This window comes from Prionailurus bengalensis, chromosome E2, assembly GCF_016509475.1.
Source record: "Prionailurus bengalensis isolate Pbe53 chromosome E2, Fcat_Pben_1.1_paternal_pri, whole genome shotgun sequence".
NCBI classification, from domain to species: domain Eukaryota; kingdom Metazoa; phylum Chordata; class Mammalia; order Carnivora; family Felidae; genus Prionailurus; species Prionailurus bengalensis.
Window position 1 is genome coordinate 45,461,809 of NC_057352.1, and position 14,046 is coordinate 45,475,854.

Here is a 14,046-nt window from a genome sequence, read left to right on the forward strand (position 1 = left end):
TAACATGGAGCTCTTTTTTTTTTTTTTTTTAAATTTTTTTTTTCAACGTTTATTTATTTTTGGGACAGAGAGAGACAGAGCATGAACGGGGGAGGGGCAGAGAGAGGGAGACACAGAATCGGAAACAGGCTCCAGGCTCTGAGCCATCAGTCCAGAGCCCGACGCGGGGCTCGAACTCACGGACCGCGAGATCGTGACCTGGCTGAAGTCGGACGCTTAACCGACTGCGCCACCCAGGCGCCCCAACATGGAGCTCTAGTCTTGAGAACTCGATAAGGGTAGTTTCAGTATTGTATTCCCGTATTCCACCATTCCAGTATCATATTGCCATATGCTCCCTGGAACTTTTCAGGGGATTCCACTGCTGTTCCATATGTAAGATTGAAGTAAAATGCTTGTTACAGACCAGTCCAGAAAAAAAAACCCAAAAACAGAAAACTAATCACTTACAAATTTTTTGGACTAGATGTATCTTACAAATAAGGCAGATTATTTTGTTTTGGGCTAACATCTTGAGGCACAAAATGATTTGACCTTAGCTATGGAAAATGTCAAAATCATTGTGACTTCACAGTGGCCACATTCCATCCTCACGTAAAGGGCTTCCATTCTTGGAGTCATGCACTGTTTTAAGGCTGAAGAGCTCTTCAGGATTGGAAGTTCGGAGGAGAGATCAGAAACAAAAAAAATGAGAGAAGGTATTAATGATGTTGAATAGAATAGGAATTTCAGTGTTTTTGCAGTAGCAGTTCTCAGGGGTGGTCCTTCTACCTCTGGCGGCCCCTTGAGAGTTACAGGGTTTTGCAAGATCAAAATTGTTTTCATTGCAACTTTCTTTGCCTTTTTCCTCTGTGATCACATACGCACGGATGGTGCAAAAGCAAAGGTGGGTAGAGCTGTTGTTGCCGTAGCTTGAATCCGGGCAGTGGCAGGCCTCTCAGCTGTTGTCACCGTATTCCTCAGTGGGGCATACTGGGTGAAAGAGAAGAAAAAACAGTTAGTTGCACTTAAGAATGTACTTGATGGAGCAGTAAAAGTTACTAATTTTATTAAGTCTTGACTCGTATGCGTGTCTTTTTAAATATTCTCTTTGATGAAATGGAAACTATGCTCAAGGCGCTTCTGCGTTCTGAACCATAATGGTTGCCTTGAGAAAAAGCACTTTTGTGAGTGTTTGAATTGAGAGCTGAGTTCGTTGCTTTTTTTGTGAAATACTATTTTCACTTAACTGAAGTTACTAGATTTGGGTGTTTGGCAGACATTTTTGTGAAGATGAATGAAGTGAGCCTGTCACTTGAAGGAAAACAGCTCACAGCATTTGTTGCCAATGATAAAATATGAGTTTTGAAGTGAAAAGTAGAATTTTGGAACACATATCTACCACTAAGAGCTTGACAGTTTCCCAATACTTAAAGATCTGTCTGATGATATCACTGGTGACATTTCACAAATGTGCTGTTTTTGGATAGTGTATAATGAAATGTGTCAACATTTGGAATCTCTACATAGCTCAGTGAACCAATATTTTTCAAATGACAAAGGACGCTATTACAAAATCGTATACGATTAAGAGATCCATTCCAAATGCAAGATAGACTTATACCTCTAGCCAAGATGGAGTGAGGTAGTGAAGCACACCCCACATGTGCTTTTTGGCCATTTGTATATCCTTTTTTTTGAACACTTTTTTTTTTAATTGAAAATTTTTTTGATGTTTATTTTTGAGAGAGAGAGACATACAGTGCAAGTGGAGGAGGGGCAGAGAGAGGGAGACACAGAATCCGAAACAGGCTCCGGGCTCTGAGCTGTCAGCCCAGAGCCTGATGTGGGGCTCAGACTCACGAACCGTGAGATCATGACCCGAGCCAAAGCCGGACGCTCAACCAACTGAGCCACCCAGGCGCCCCAGGAGCCCCCTTTTTTGAACACTTTTAATGTTTATTTTTGAGCGAGCGAGAGAGAGCATGAACGGGTGCGTGTGTGCACGTGGGGGAGGGGCAGAGAGAGAGGGAGACCAAGGATCCAAAGTGGGCTCCTCGCTGACAGCAGAGACCCCCATGTGGGGCTTGAACTCAAGAACCATGAGATCATAACCTGAGCCAAAATTGGATACTCAACCGACTGAGCCACCCAGGTGCCCCTGTATATCTTTTTTGAAGAAATGTCTATTCACATCTTTTGCTGATTTAAAAAATTGGTTTACTTTGGGGCACCTCAGTTGGTTGAGCGTCTGACTTTGACTCAGGTCATGATCTTATGGTTTGTGAGTTTGAGCTCTGCATGGGGCTCTCTGCTGTCAGCACAGAGCCCACTTTGGATCCTTTATCCCCCCCTCTCTCTGCCCCTCACCTGCTTGTGCTCTCCCTCTCTCAAGAAATGAATAAACATTAAAAAATTAAAAATGGGTTAAAAAATTGGATTTTTAGAAAAACGTATTTATTGTGAAAGAGAGCGAGCATCCGTATGCACTTGTGAGTGAGTGGGAAAGGGGCAGAGGGAGAGGGAGAGAGAATCCCAAGTGGGCTCCACACTTGGCACATGAGCCCAGTGCGGGGCTCAATCCCACGATCCTGGGACCATGGTCTGAGCTGATGTTAAGAGTTGGATGCTCAACTGACTGAGCCACCCAGCCCCCCCCCCCCCCTTTTTTTTTATATTGCTGAACTGTGACTCTTTTTTTGAAGGTGTTACTTAGGCTGTCTCCTGTACGTGTTGGTTTAGTAGTCCTGTGTCCTTCCTGGGCTAGCCAAGATCCATCTAGGCCCGTAGTCGTTACAAGCCAAATGCCACCGTGACAGAAGTAACACCAAGTTGCTTGGATATTTATATTTTCTGGACTTCATATCTTTACATTCACATATTACAATTAATACAGTTCCCCAGTGTCTTACCAGGTACTCTGCAAACCTACTGCTGTGCTTGCCTTGCAGTTTTCTGGTGATGACATGGCATCTGCCAGTTCCAGCCGCGCAGGAGTGGCTCTGCCTTTTGAGAAGTCTCAACTTACTCTGAAAGGTGAGTGGCGCCGTGCGAGGGGTTTGCCCTTTGAGGTCTTAAACACGTCCGGGGCTCTCCATCTTGCCCGGTGGGAGCTGAAGACCCCTCATGATATGACCCCACCCCCACTCCCACTCCTCATCTCTTGTTACTTTTCCACATGTGCTCGGCTATAGCCACACGGGCCTCTTTGCTCTCTGTTGAAGGTGCTGGGCATGCTACCCCCTCTGAGTGTTTGTACCTGCTGTTCCCTCTGAGTGAAATACTTTGGGGCCAGATGTCTACCTGCTTTGCTTCCTTACTTTCTAGAGGTCTTTTTTTTGTTCTTAATGGGCCAAGTTCTTTTTTTTTTTTTTTTTTTTTAAGTTTATTTTTGAGAGAGACAGAGACAGCGCGCCTGGGGGAGGGGCAGAGAGAGATTGGAAGACAGAGAATCCCAAGCAGGCTCCACACTGTCAGCATGGAGCCTGATGCAGGGCTCGAGCCCATGAAACCGTGAGGTCAAGACCTGAGCCGAAAACCAGGAGTCAGACGCTTAACCATCTGAGCCACCCAAGTGCCCCTGTAGGTCTTTACTCAAAAGTCACCTTCTTCAAAAGGCCTTCCTGATTCCCCCAGATGCAGCCTCCCCCTCCCCCACCTCCCTCATATCTGTCCTCTTCACTACTGTAGATTTGTCTTCTTAGCTTTGTCACCATTTAACACAGTACATATATTTATTTCCTTCGTTAACTGTCTCCTTCAATAGAATATAAACACCACAAACACAGGGATATTTGTCTGTCTTGGTTACTTCTGATACCGCAGTGATTGGAACAGTGCTGGAAACATATTGGGTTGCCAGTGAATATTGCTTGAATGACAGAATGTAGCTTTGGTAGCCTTAGGTCTGCAGAAGAGCCCTGGGAGATGCCTGGGGACGGGGGAAACAGCACTTGGTATCAGCACTCAGGCCTCTCAGAGGCACAGTCATTTGGAGGCAAAATTGTGTCATCTTTTTTTTTTTTTTTTAATTTTTTTTTCAACGTTTATTTATTTGTGGGACAGAGAGAGACAGAGCATGAACGGGGGAGGGGCAGAGAGAGAGGGAGACACAGAATCGGAAACAGGCTCCAGGCTCTGAGCCATCAGCCCAGAGCCTCACGCGGGGCTCGAACCCACGGACCGCGAGATCGTGACCTGGCTGAAGTCGGACGCTTAACCGACTGCGCCACCCAGGCGCCCCATTGTGTCATCTTTTTTTTAATGATTATTTTTGAAATGTAAGTGTCACTCATTTATTTAATCTATTCACATACTTTAAAATTGTTTCCTTTCCTCCGGCTCCTCAGTGCCCCTGATTGGAGGAAACTAACATTACCAGTTTCTTGTGGTAGTATTACACATACAGACATATCAAAGGGGATGTAGTTTTGTGATTTTGAGAGCCGTGTTGCCTTCCTTGGAAGGAGTATTCTTCTCGCAGTGGATGAGAGTGGCTATTTCCCTACATCTTTACCAACACAATGTGTTGTCAGACCTTTTTTCTCTTTGCCAGTCTGATTGGTAAAGATAACTTTGTCAGCATAGTTTTATTTCACATTTCTTTAAGTTATAAATGATGTTTAGCATCTTACCATATATTTAAGGGAAACTTGTATTTCCTTTTCTGTGGATTGTGTGTTCATGTCCTCTGCCTGTTTCTTATTTACTTATGGATTAAAAAAAAAGTCTTGGGGCGCCTGGGTGGCGCAGTCGGTTGAGCGTCCGACTTCAGCCAGGTCACGATCTCGCGGTCTGTGAGTTCGAGCCCCGCGTCGGGCTCTGGGCTGATGGCTCAGAGCCTGGAGCCTGTTTCTGATTCTGTGTCTCCCTCTCTCTCTGCCCCTCCCCCGTTCACGCTCTGTCTCTCTCTGTCCGAAAAATAAATAAACATTGAAAAAAAAAATTAAAAAAAAAAAAAAAAAGTCTTGATACATTTTCATCATTTTTCTTGATGTCTCCATGGCTGTTCTAGGTCTTTGGAGGGGGGAGAAGCGATAGAGTGAACTTGATAGAGCTTTGAACTTGCGACTTTAGCTTTTACTACCTTGTCTAGTAATTAGCAAGCCTAGATTAAAACAGAAGTATGTCCATGGAGCCTGGTGACATAATGAAGTCCCTGTTTTGGGGCCTTATTATTCAGGAACACATAGTGACTTGTAAAGGTTTCTCTGTTTGCCTTTCCTCATTGTGAAATTTTTTGCTCGCGTGGAAAGAGCTAACTTGATAATACAGGTGCATCTCATTATATGTGCATTTAACCTATAGGGAGTCTATAATGCCACTTAGGCAAATGGTTAGGGAGAAAGAAAAAAAGAGAAATGACAAAATAAATGGTGTGGGTGGTTCCTCCTCTGTTGTGTTTCACTGATAGAGCCTCTAGTGTAATTTGGGAGATGTGACTATGCTGTTCCCTCCCTTGTGCATCTCTGTAATGCAGTCCTAGAGTTTTAAGATACATTTTAAAAATATATCAAGGCCCTTAACCATAAGCGACCTATTTTATCTGATATTTAACTTAAGAAGCACTGAGAAACTAAATACTAAAAAACAGCACAACATGGCTTCAACTGGCCTTTGGGAATCTACAGAAAGACCATCTATCACACTCTATTTTGTGCCTTCCTGAGAGCTTTTCAAGGGTATAATTTTGGCCACGTGTGATTTTCCCCCCTTGTTTGTTAACTTTAAAGGCTAAATCCCATGTGAAGATGTGAAATTGGCATTTATATTTCATCGAACAGTAAATAAATTTTCCAGATAAACCTGCTTGTATGTTGAGACCTTTATTTTGGCTTGTGTTTTAAGAACAAGAGACATTCAGAGGCACCTGGGTGGCTCAGTTGGTTGAGTGCCCAACTTTGGCATAGGTCATGATCTCGTGGTTGGTGAGTTCGAGCGCCACGTCAGGCTCACTGCTATCAGCATTGAGCCTGCTTTGGATCCTCTGTCCCCCTCTCTCTGCCCCTCCTCGGTTCATTCTCTCTCTCTCTCAAAAATAAAAATAAACATTAAAAAAAGAAACATTCAGGGGCGCCTGGGTGGTGCAGTCGGTTAGGCGTCTGACTTCAGCCAGGTCACCATCTCGCGGTCCGTGGGTTCGAGCCCCGCGTCGGGCTCTGGGCTGATGGCTCAGAGCCTGGAGCCTGTTTCCGATTCTGTGTCTCCCTCTCTCTCTGCCCCTCCCCCGTTCATGCTCTGTCTCTCTCTGTCCCACAAATAAATAAACGTTGAAAAAAAATTAAAAAAAAAAAAAAAAGAAACATTCAAAATATCACCCCCCTGATTAATTGTATGTTACAAAGGGGAAAATGTATCTTTACAGTGGAGTCACCTGACAGACCCCACATTAACCAAGGGATCAAACTTAGCATCCACAATAGGAGGACAACCTAGTGTGCATGGTGAGAAGTTTGCAATGTAACCTGTGTAGTATTCTTGACAAAAATGTTCAATGTGAATCTCACCACGAGGAAAACAATTTAAGAAATACAGGCTTTGGTGCATTCAATGAGAGAGCTGGTGGAAGTCTTTAAAAAGCATTGTCATGGACAAAGAAGGGGGAGCACTGTAGATTGTAAAAGATTAAGGAGCCAGCGACCAAATGCAATTTGCTCATCTCAGTTGGATCCTGGATTGGGGGAAACCAGCTATAACAACATGTTTGGAACAGTTGGGGAAATTTGGATATGTGACGAGTATCAAATGATAGGAGTGACTAAATTTGTTAAGGTATAATAATGGTGGTGTGGTTAGGTGGGAGAATGTCTTTTTCTCTTTCCTATGCCCAGCATGGGGCTCAAACTCATGACCTTGAGGTCAGGGGTTGCATGTTCTACCAACTGAGCCAGCCAGGAGACCCTCCTTATTATTGTTATTTTTTTAATTGAAGTATAGTTAACCTACTGTGTTCTGTTCGTTTCAGGTGTACAGCATATAGAACATCCTTACTTGTATGAATTGCGTTCTGGAAGTATTTAGGGCTGATCAGTCTTGATGTCTACAACTTACTTTCAAGTGGTTTACCAAAAAAGTTTGTGGATATATGCCCACTCATGCACATATATAGACATAGACGTCACATGTCTGTATCCCGTGCTGTCCAATGAGATAGCCACTACAGCCACATAGAAATTTTTACATTGATTAAAGTTAAATTTAAAATGCAAATCCTCAGTCATACTAGCCATGTTAATGGCTTTGTAGCCACATGTATCTCATGGCATTGCATTGGACTGTGCTGGCATAGAACTTTTTGCTTATCATTGAAGATTTTTTTTTTTTTAATGTTTATTTATTTAGTTTTGAGAGAGAGAGAGCAAGCACGAGTGGGGGAGGAGCAGAGAGAGAGGGAGACAGAGGATCTGAAGCAGGCTCTGCACTAACAGCAGAGAGCCCCATGTGGGGCTTGAACTCCTAAACCATGAGATCGTGACCTGAGCCGAAGTTGGACACTCAACCCACTGGGTCACCCAGGTGCCCCTTATCACTGATATTTTCTTGAATAGCACTGACACAGGCACACACATAGAAAGAGAAAGAAGCAAAGGTGGCCAGTTGGCAGTTGATGCACAGTATACAAGTATTAGTTGTCCTATTCTTTCACCTTTTCTGGAAACTGAAAACTTCAAGATAAAACTACCAATATGTGATCCGAGATTGGGTCCTGGACAGACCAGGGGGGAAAAAAAGTTTCTTTTCTCTTTTGCTATAATGGACACTGATAGGACATTTAACAAAATTTAAATAAGGTCTGTACATTAGATCCTAGTTTTAAAGGATGTTAAATTTCGCTATGTTGATAATTATACTGTGGTATTGTCAGAAAATGTCTTTGTTCTTGGAAATATGCACTGAAGTATTTAGAAGAAAGGGGGCACAGCATCTGAAACTCACTCTCAAAGTTTCAAAAACAAATGTGAATGTGTACGAGAGGGAGTCGGGGTAGAGAAAGAATAATAAATCAAATATAGTGAAAAGTTAATATTTGGTGACCCTTAGGTGAAGGGTTTATAGGAATTCTTGGTATTTTTGAAGACCAAAAACAAAACAAAAACAAAACAAACAAACAAAAATACTTAGGGAAAAAACTAGAGGGGCAAAAAAGGAAACACCATGGCAGAGTTCAGAGAATTGGCCGGGAGCTGGGAGACTTGGTTCCCAGCTTAGCTTTTGCCTCAGACTCCGTGATTTTGGATACGTTATTTCCCCTCTCTGAACCTTAGTTGCCCAACTTTTAAATGAAGGGCTTGAACTTGTTGATTTCAAAGAAACTGTCCAGCTCAAAATGATAGGACTAGAATTATAACTAGTCGGCCCCCTGCTCCACCACCTTAAGGGTCTGGGTGCAGAGCTATGCTCACACCACTAGGTGGCCTCAGTTAACCTTGGTCTGTGTGAAAAGTATTTCGGTTTTCTACTCTGGACCACATTTCCCGCCACCACAACCTGTTTTTTCCCAGTACCATCCCTTGTTGCTTCTGAATCTTAGCCACAGCTTTTGCTGTTGTTGTTGTTTGCCTTGCTCTCTCCTGTTCTTTTGGGCCGGGAGAAGACAGGCATTGTTAAAAGAATCCAGAGTTAGGTTTGTCCTTTGTCAAGTTGTGGACCCTTACAGGGCTCTGTAAGGGAATCTTGATGGAGGGGAGCTCAGTCTTGCCATCATAGGTAAGAAATGCCAGTCCTATGCTCTGATTTGGGGCATGGGATAGAGGACATCTTGGATGTGTTCCATCCCAGTGACCTGGAGTTTCCATTGTGGCTGATGTGTGCCATAAGAGACACCTGTCTGGCCCTGGGTGTATGGATACTTGTTTAGCCTGGCTTGCTGCTACCAAATAAACATCAGAAATGCTGCCACATCAAGGATACAAATAGAACAGGAAATGCAGATGGCTGACAAGCACATAGAAAAAACATTGACCCTCACTAGTAATCGAAGAACAGCAGTAGAACAGATACGCAGAATCTGGTAACGATGTATAGCATGGTGTGGTGTCAGGTTGCCTGGGTGCACATCCTGGTTTGAAGCTCCCTGGCTATGTTTTCTGGGGCAATGACCTAACTTCCCCAAGCCTGCTTCCTCTTGGTTGAGATGGGGGTGGTGATATATTCCCTGCCCCATGGGTTTGTTTAAAGGATGGAGTTAGATGATGTGTGCACAGCATCGTGTCTGTAACAAGTGCTCATTAAATTTTACGTAATTTATATGTTTTTTTTAATCTATCTGATTTGCAAAAAGCAAAAAAAAAAAAAAAACCTTAATACTCAATGCTATGGTGGTGAAATGAATATATTCATCTACGTGGGTTTATCCTTTTGGCAAAGGAATTAAACTGTTTTGGGAACTTTAAAAAATATTCAGATCATTTGGAGGAAATGCATGCAAATCTATATATTCATGATGATTTTTCCAGAGTGAAAAATTGAAAGCAGTCTTTTCAGCATTGAAAGAATAGTTAACTAAATTGTGGCATGTCTGTACAATGGGCTCGTATTGCAGCCATTTAAAATTGAGAAGAATTCTTAAAGAATTGGGGGCGTAAGAGATGAAAGTCTGGATTTGCCAACATCTTAATGATAATTATCCCAGAGTTTTCAGGTTAGGAGTGCTTCTTTTCTTAAGCTTCATTTTTAAAAAAAAAATTTGTTGAGCATCAGAAAGAAACCAAAACTTACTTTTTAAACGTAACAGCAGAAAAGAGCAAGAACATCTGCCACAGGGGGGCAGCTGGGAGCCCTCTGACTCATCTTTGACTTTTCTTTCCTGTCCAGTGGTGTCAGCAAAGCCCAAGGTGCATAATCGTCAACCTCGAATTAACTCATTTGTGGAGGTGGCAGTGGATGGACTCCCCAGTGAGACCAAGAAGACTGGGAAGCGAATTGGGAGCTCGGAGCTTCTCTGGAATGAGATCATCATTTTGTAAGAGAAAGTCCCTTCTCTTCTCAGTAACATGGGAGAAAGAGAGAAGGCTCTCCAAGGGGGTTGTGGGAGATCCAGGTTTCCTGTGAGGCCTCAAACTCTTCTGCCTTTGGTACCCAAGGCGCCTCTCTTCAGGTGTTTCTACATCATTGAGCTCACAGAGCACTCATTATTAGCTAGATGGTTACAGGGCCAGCTTTGTGGGGGAAAGGGTGTACGTGAACATCTTCCTGTTTGAGGTCCCCCCCCGCCAAGATGTCAGCAGTATAGTTGATCTGTTTTCTTCTCAGCTGTAGGAGTGACCAGTATGCTTGGATGTGATGAATCAAGTATTTGTTTTCCAGGAATGTCACGGCCCAGAGTCATTTAGATTTGAAGGTTTGGAGCTGCCATACTTTGAGAAATGAGCTGCTAGGCACCGCCTCTGTCAACCTCTCCAATGTCCTGAAGAACAATGGGGGCAAAAGTACGTATGATGACGGGGTGGCCGACATGATTCATCTGTGGGGGGTGGGAGAAGAATTCAGAAGGCTTGGATTTCTCTCACACACCACGGACAGACCCGGTGATGCGGTTTCCTCCAGGACCAGGGGCTGTGGGGACTCTGTTCCCCATAGACGCTGCCCGTGGAGTTTTAGGAAGGCGAGAGCTCTTCTCTGCCTTCACTGTGGGATTCAGCCTTTTTTGTCCTCGGGCTCTAGCGCTGGGATACAGTGATGTGTCGCCTTGATCCTTTCTCAAGGATGAATGCTTTCCCTCTGCCTCTGCCTCTCTTTTCCCAATCCCGGAGACATGTGACATTTTGAATCAAACTGTCAAATGCCTGCACCCCAAATCATTACTTTCCTAGTCTGAGTCCTTGAATGGAACAAAGAAGCTGCGTGTGTTTGTGTGTTTGTGTGTTTGTGTGGAGGGGGGAATGGTGTTACACGTAGTGCCTTGTGCTTAGTAGGCACTCAGTGAACGTTTACTGGATGTTGAAATGTGCTGGAAGCTGTGTCTTAATTATTCAGGGTGCCTCTGCTGCATGGAAATCTAAACCCTAACGTCTATTTATTGCTGCTTGTGGTCAGTGGCATAACCCGTGGCTGTGGTATCTGGACCCTCCCTCATAAAGGCCTCTATTGAGAGCGGTACCATATGTGGGGAGGGAACGCCATGGAAAGAAAGGCTCCTTTTTCTCTTGATGTCTGCTGTCTAGAAAATATTTTCTGAAAGTGGAGTTAGCTTAAGAGGGATGTGGGGGTGGGGAGTGTTGAGTCCCGGGTGAGCGCTGCGTGGATTCAAAAGTCTTTTCTTTCTGACAGGCCGCTCGAGTGGTGTTTGAGGTTCCCCTGGTCTTTCCCTTTCTGCCAGGCACCCAGAGATGTGGGGAGCCTGCCGCAGCTTCAGAAATTGCATAAAACCAGGAATACGCCTCTATTTTAGTTCTGCAGGGAGCTCCCTGATGGTTTCTCTTCTGAGTCTGTCTTTATTTTCTCAAACTCTAGCCTGCCTTTTATAATTTGATTATCGAGGAGGGTTATATTTATCATGTCTTTTGGAGATACACTTGTGGACATTGTCACGTTAGGATCAGCAGCCAATGAGTGTCCTTTCTTTTCTTCTTCGTTTGTTCTGTCAACATACCTTTGCTTTTGATTGTAAAAGTAATTGTAGCCAAACTGGAAATTACACACAAGCGCACAGACGTACAAAGAAAATAAAATTCTCCTGTAAACCACAGTGCTTAGTGATAATTGCTAACATTTTGATATGTATTTTTCTGAGCCTTTTTTTCCTGTTGCACATGTATATCTTTAAGGCATCCGTGAAACAAAATCGTGACCATACAACAGCATATTATTTTACAACATATTATTTTAGATTTTTTCTCTTTAAAATGTATTAGTATATCTTTTTTTATTTAAACATTTTTTTAATGTTTGTTTTTGAGAGAGGAAGAGAGCATGTGTGTGCTAGCAGGGGAGGGGGACAGAGAGAGGTAGAGAGAGGATCCCAAGCAGTTTCCGTGCTATCAGCGCAGAGCCGGACGTGGGGCTCGAACTCAAGAACCATGAAATCATGACCTGAGCCAAAGTCAGACACCCAACTGACTGAGCCACCCAGGTGCCCCTCTTTTTTTTGTTCTAAAGTTGTTTATTATTATTATTTTTTGGTAATCTCTATACTCAATGTGGGGCTCAAACCTATGACCACAGGATCAAGAGCCGCATGCTCTTCTGACTGAGCCAGTCAGGTGCCCCTCAGTAGATCTTTATTTACTTACTTATTTTTTTCTAATTGTGATAAAAGGCACGTAACATAAAATTTACCGTCTTAACCATTCGTAAGTGTGCCGTGTAGTGGCAATTGAGTACACGCTTGTTGTGCAAGCATCACTGCCATTCATTTTCAGAACTTTGTTTATAAATGTTTATTTTTGACAGAGAGCGAGTGCATACATGCACGCATGAGCAGCGGAGGGGCAGAGAGAGAGAGGGAGACAGAGGATCTGAAGCAGGCTCTGCGCTGAGAGCAGAGAGCCCACTAAGGGGCTTGAACCCCTGAACTGTGAAATCATGACCTGAGCCGAAGTCAGACACTTAACCTACTGAGCCACCCAGGTGCCTCATCTTCAGAACTTTAAACTCAAACTCTCTACCCACTGCACAGTTCATTTCTCCTCTTCCCTCCACCCCACCCACAGTTCTACTTTTTCTATGCATCTGACTAGCTACCTCAATTGGGTGAAAGCATACAGTATTTGCCCTTTTATATCTGGCTTACTGTACTCGGCATAAGGTCCTCAAGGCACCTCCAAGCTGTAGCATGTATTGGAATCTCGCTTCTTATTAAGGCCAAATAATATTCTGTCCTATGTGCATACCTCGTTTTGTTATCCATCCACCTGTCCAGAAACACTTGGGCTGCTCCCACCTTTTGCCTGTTGTAAATGGTGCTGTTATGAATCCGAGTGTACAAATACCTGTTCAAGTTCCTGCTTTCAGTTCTTTTGGATCTGTGCCTGAGAAGCAGAATTGATGTGTCATATGGTAATTCTTTGTTTAATTTTTTGAGGAACCGGTATACTGTTTTCCATAGCTGCTATACCGTAAAATATATTGATACGGCTTTAATTATTCTTCCAAAATGTACTTTTTTTTTTTTTTTAATTTTTTTTTTTTTTCCAACGTTTATTTATTTTTGGGACAGAGAGAGACAGAGCATGAACGGGGGAGGGGCAGAGAGAGAGGGAGACACAGAATCGGAAACAGGCTCCAGGCTCTGAGCCATCAGCCCAGAGCCTGACGCGGGGCTCGAACTCATGGACCGCGAGATCGTGACCTGGCTGAAGTCGGACGCTTAACTGACTGCGCCACCCAGGCGCCCCTCAAAATGTACTTTTTGATGACTGCCTAGTAGTAGTTTCTCAGGTGTTTGTGTGGAAATTTAGGTTTGGATACTGGGGTAGTTTTAAGTATCTTACAGTCATAAATAATGCTATGGTAAATATATGTAAGTATATATATATATATATATATATATGTAAGTGTACATATGTGTGTGTGTGTGTGTGTATATATATATATATATATATATATATATAAATCTTTGTGTCCATTGCTGATAGTTTACTTGTCATAAATTACTGAAGATGAGAGTGGCTGGGTGGTTCATTTCATTGAGCGTCCGACTCTTGATTTTGGCTCAGGTCATGATCCCAGGGTCACGGGATCGAGTCCCGCATTGGACTCTGCACGGAGCGTGGAGTCTGCTTAAGATTCTTTCTTTGTCTCCCTCTGTCCTTCTCCCTGGCTCTCTCTCACTCTGTCTGTTAAAAAAAAAATTATTAAAGATGGATTTGCAGGGTTTAAACATTTTTCACATATTTGTGACATTTGACACATTGCAAAATTACTCTTCAGAAAAGTTCTGCCAGTTTACCCTTCCATCAGCGGTGGCCAAGATTGCTAGTTTCTGTTGCATCTTGGCCTTTATTGGCTTGATTAAAAAAATATATATACACGCATGCACACACACACACACACACACACACGTATATTGTTTTCGCCTGTTTGATAATTAACGGTATGCCACATTTGCTTCATCTATTTCTCTTTTTG

At 43.3% G+C, this 14,046-nt stretch overlaps 1 protein-coding gene across 1 annotated transcript in view; it reads left to right on the plus strand.

Moving 5' to 3' along the window:
* Positions 1 to 14,046, plus strand: part of WWP2 (WW domain containing E3 ubiquitin protein ligase 2) — a 148,251-nt gene that overhangs the window by 21,800 nt on the left and 112,405 nt on the right. Inside the window, exons 2-4 of the mRNA XM_043599552.1 lie at positions 2,931 to 3,015; positions 9,793 to 9,940; positions 10,285 to 10,406. Of these exons, the coding sequence (XP_043455487.1) occupies positions 2,946 to 3,015; positions 9,793 to 9,940; positions 10,285 to 10,406 (340 nt within the window). The 5' untranslated portion in view covers positions 2,931 to 2,945. The remainder of the gene's footprint in view (positions 1 to 2,930; positions 3,016 to 9,792; positions 9,941 to 10,284; positions 10,407 to 14,046) is intronic.